Raw genomic sequence first — 4,153 nt, 5'->3', positions numbered from 1 at the left:
GTCCTCCATAGCTCTGTATTCTCCTCTCCTCCATAGCGCTGTATTCTCCTGTCCTCCATAGCGCTGTATTCTCCTGTCCCCCATAGCGCTGTATTCTCCTGTCCCCCATAGCGCTGTATTTTCCTGTCCTCCATAGCGCTGTAGTCTCCTGTCCTCCATAGCTCTGTATTCTCCTCTCCTCCATAGCGCTGTATTCTCCTGTCCTCCATAGCGCTGTATTCTCCTGTCCCCCATAGCGCTGTATTCTCCTGTCCTCCATAGCGCTGTATTCTCCTCTCCTCCATAGCGCTGTATTCTCCTCTCCTCCATATCTCTGTATTCTCCTGTCCCCCATAGCTCTGTATTCTCCTGTCCCCCATATCTCTGTATTCTCCTGTCCCCCATAGCTCTGTATTCTCCTGTCCTCCATAGCTCTGTATTCTCCTGTCCCCCATAGCTCTGTATTCTCCTGTCCTCCATAGCGCTGTATTCTCCTGTCCCCCATAGCTCTGTATTCTCCTGTCCTCCATAGCGCTGTATTCTCCTGCCCCCCATAGCTCTGTATTCTCCTGTCCCCATAGCGCTGTAGTCTCCTGTCCTCCATAGCGCTGTATTCTCCTGTCCTCCATAGCGCTGTATTCTCCTGTCCTCCATAGCGCTGTATTCTCCTGTCCTCCATAGCGCTGTAGTCTCCTGTCCCCCATAGCGCTGTATTTTCCTGTCCTCCATAGCGCTGTATTCTCCTGTCCCCCATAGCTCTGTATTCTCCTGTCCCCCATAGCTCTGTACTCCATAGCTCTGTATTCTCCTCTCCCCCATAGAGCTGTATTCTCCTGTCCCCCATAGCTCTGTATTCTCCTGTCCCCCATAGCTCTGTATTCTCCTCTCCTCCATAGCTCTGTATTCTCCTGTCCCCCATAGCTCTGTATTCTCCTCTCCTCCATAGCTCTGTATTCTCCTGTCCCCCATAGCTCTGTATTCTCCTGTCCTCCATAGCGCTGTATTCTCCTGTCCTCCATAGCTCTGTATTCTCCTGTCCCCCATAGCTCTGTATTCTCCTCTCCCCCATAGAGCTGTATTCTCCTGTATGTTTGGTAGTGCAGAAAGTAACTTATAAAGTAATAGTCGTCCATCTTGGGTCCTTATGTGCTGTTTGTCATTTATTTTATTCTTTCTCAAATCTGAAGGAAATGCTGGCAGAGGTTTAGAGCAGAGAATCATCGCTGAGTGAGAAGAGTCTCATTCTGTTAACCCTTTCTGCCGGTCGCTTCCTTGGGGTACTCGGTTTGACTTTCTGATCATTAGGGGGGACTTGGTGTGAAAAGGTTGAGAACCAGTGCGGTAGACCACCAGGGACGTTAACATTAACCCTTTACCACTTTAGACCACCAGGGACGTTAACATTAACCCTTTACCACTTTAGACCACCAGGGACCTTAACATTAACCCTTTAGCACTTTAGACCACCAGGGATGTTAACATTAACCCTTTACCACTTTAGACCACCAGGGACGTTAACATTAACCCTTTACCACTTTAGACCACCAGGGACGTTAACATTAACCCTTTACCACTTTAGACCACCAGGGACGTTAACATTAACCCTTTACCACTTTAGACCACCAGGGACGCTAACATTAACCCTTTAGCACTTTAGACCACCAGGGACGTTAACATTAACCCTTTACCACTTTAGCCCACCAGGGATGCTGACATTACTGTTACCGGCAGCTATAGACGTCTATGTTGGTCCCATGTTCATTTGTGTCTGCATTGCTGAGAAAGATGAAGGTTTAATATATGCAAATGAGCCTCTAGGAGCAACGGGGGCGTTACCATTACACCGAGAGGCTCTGCTCTCTCTCTACTTTGATTGACATTGCCAAACAGTAAAAACGTGATAGCGCCTGGTGTCATCAGAGTGCAGCGAGAGCTGAGCCTCTAGGAGTAACAGCGACGCCCCTGTTGCTCTTAGGGGCTCATTTGCATATTTTACAACATCATTTTTCTCAGTAATGTGGGCACATATGCATATTTACCAACGTTTCACTTGGTAAAACTGAGGCATAGAGGGCCCTGATCCCACCCGGGAACACCCACCTAAGGGCGAAGTTTATGCTACATCCGGGGGGCAGCTACCAGCAATGCATATGACCATGGGACCGACACAGACGCCGAGCACATGTAACGGGTCAGCCGGTGTCATAGGGACAGATCTGCTGACAGGGGCCCTGTAACATGTTCACCGCACAATACTACTCACAATATGTCCTAACAGCATGCTGGGAGTTGTAGATTTGGTGGCTGGAGATTTACAGGTCACCCAGAAGCATTATGGGAGTTGTAGTTCTGCAGTGTTACCGATGCCCTTAATAGACATGGCGCCATTGGTATCTGATTCTGACCTCAGGGCTGAGTCTTCCCTCGTGACGTCACAGGGACACGTGATATTGCAAGCCAAAATCCCACCGCCTCTCAGTCTAGGACGTCTCCTTGCCCGTCTCAAACATGGCTTCCGCTAAGTCCACAAGGTTTAGTTCCTGGCCCTACACAAACATGGCGGCCGCGGCTTCAGGCTCCGCCCCTCTTAGGAGACACATGGCGGTGGGCGCTTCAGCTCGAGTGTGGAAGGAGACGTGTCCAGGAAGCGGAGGATGGCGAGGAAGAAGCGGGAGAAGCTGAGCGTGGCTCGGGAGGTGAGGAGCCGCAGGTCCCCGGTCAGACTATGGCGCCCCCTGTAGATCAGTAAGAGGACAGCAGTCGTCATGGTAATTAGACCCCCCCCTGCCTGTGTCACGTGGTGGCGCCCAGATCATTGTGGGGCCTCCCCCATATCCCCCGCTCACCCCCATACACTGTATGTCAGTGCTGCGCCCTCTCAGAACCGACGACCTGGTTCACTAAATGCCGCAATATGGCGGCTGCCAGCCACATCCGTGGAGACGTCCCTGGTGACCAATGAACACCCAGCTCTGTGTAAGACCCTATAAAATAAATCCTTCCACGGTTTATGTTCAGCAGAGCGAATCAGATCACTTGTCTCATTTTGAATCCAGCCTTCAAAATATGCGAGCTGTAACCTGATTGGTTGCTACGGGACTGTTAAAGAATGAGAGCAGGGATCTGATTGGTTGCTGGGACCACTGGCAAATGAAAGCCAGGATTTGATTGGCTGCTGTGGAACTGCTTTAGAATAAGAGCTGAGATCTGATTGGTTGCTATTAAACTGCTGAAGAATGAGAGCTAAGGTCTGTTTTTTAGAGAAATAAGATCCGTTCCAAAAACTGGCGTAAAGTTTCCATTTCCATTGTGGGGAAAAAAAAGTTCCAGTTTTACAATTTTATTTGAGAACAAGGCAGGTGTCCAGTAATTGGAATTTCTGGCCGGGGTGTGTCAGTGTAAGGACCGCCCCAAGCGGGTGCCATTGTGTGCAGTCCCACTAACTACTTTGTTTTTTGCCGGTTTGCGACGGCACAGGGTGAGAATACACAGCATAATCGCTTTTGGATCCGTTTTTTTATACAAGTCGTCAGATCCGTTAAACTGAAAGATAAAACATGGTGTGAATGTGGCCTGATAGCAGATCAGACCCACAGCAGCCAATCACATCGCTGCTTGCAGCAAACACGAAATACGTCCTGTAGTGTCGGCGGATCCTGAGTGTCTGGCGGGAGGTTTCTCTCGTTAATCTCTGATTGCACCGACTCTTTCTCCAGATTGACGGCGTTGAGGAGCGACTGGAGTCCTGCAGGAACGGCCTGGAAGACGTGGACTACAAACTGCGCAAACATGAGCTGTCAGAGGAGGGGAGGTGAGCGGGGGGCCATGGGGAGGGAGTGCCATGAGGGGGGGAGAGAGGTGAGCGGAGGCCATGGGGAGGGCGATGGAGGGGAGGGAGGTGAGCGGAGGCCGAGGGGAGGGCGATGGAGGAGGGCGATGGAGGAGGTGAGCGGAGGCCATGGGGAGGGAGTGCCATGAGGGGGAGAGAGTGTGAGCGGGGGGCCATGGGGAGGGCGATGGAGGAGGGGGGGGAGGGCGATGGAGGAGGGGGGGGAGGGCGATTGGAGGAGGGGGGGGGAGGTGAGCAGAGGCCATGGGGTGGGGGAGGTGAGGCAGAGGCCATGGGGGGAGGGGGGGGAGGTGAGCAGAGGCCAATGGGGGGAGGGGGGGGAGG

At 51.9% G+C, this 4,153-nt stretch overlaps 1 protein-coding gene across 3 annotated transcripts in view; it reads left to right on the top strand.

The window, feature by feature from the left end:
- Positions 1–2,528: 2,528 nt before the first annotated feature.
- CCDC167 (coiled-coil domain containing 167) overlaps positions 2,529–4,153 on the top strand; it is a 12,393-nt gene continuing 10,768 nt past the window's right edge. The window contains exons 1-2 of one of the 3 annotated variants that reach the window (XM_044272868.1): positions 2,529–2,675; positions 3,696–3,790. In XM_044272868.1, coding sequence (XP_044128803.1) covers positions 2,634–2,675; positions 3,696–3,790 — 137 coding nt within the window. In that variant the 5' untranslated portion in view covers positions 2,529–2,633. Of the gene's footprint in view, positions 2,748–2,829; positions 2,956–3,695; positions 3,791–4,153 lie in introns of those variants that run through there. The other 2 variants (XM_044272870.1, XM_044272869.1) reach the window with 2 other exon arrangements.

This window comes from Bufo gargarizans, unplaced genomic scaffold (genome assembly GCF_014858855.1).
Source record: "Bufo gargarizans isolate SCDJY-AF-19 unplaced genomic scaffold, ASM1485885v1 fragScaff_scaffold_149_pilon, whole genome shotgun sequence".
In the NCBI taxonomy this organism is placed as follows: Eukaryota; Metazoa; Chordata; class Amphibia; order Anura; family Bufonidae; genus Bufo; species Bufo gargarizans.
The sequence above is the reverse complement of the archived record's forward strand: the minus strand, read 5'-3'. Positions and strand labels throughout refer to the sequence as shown.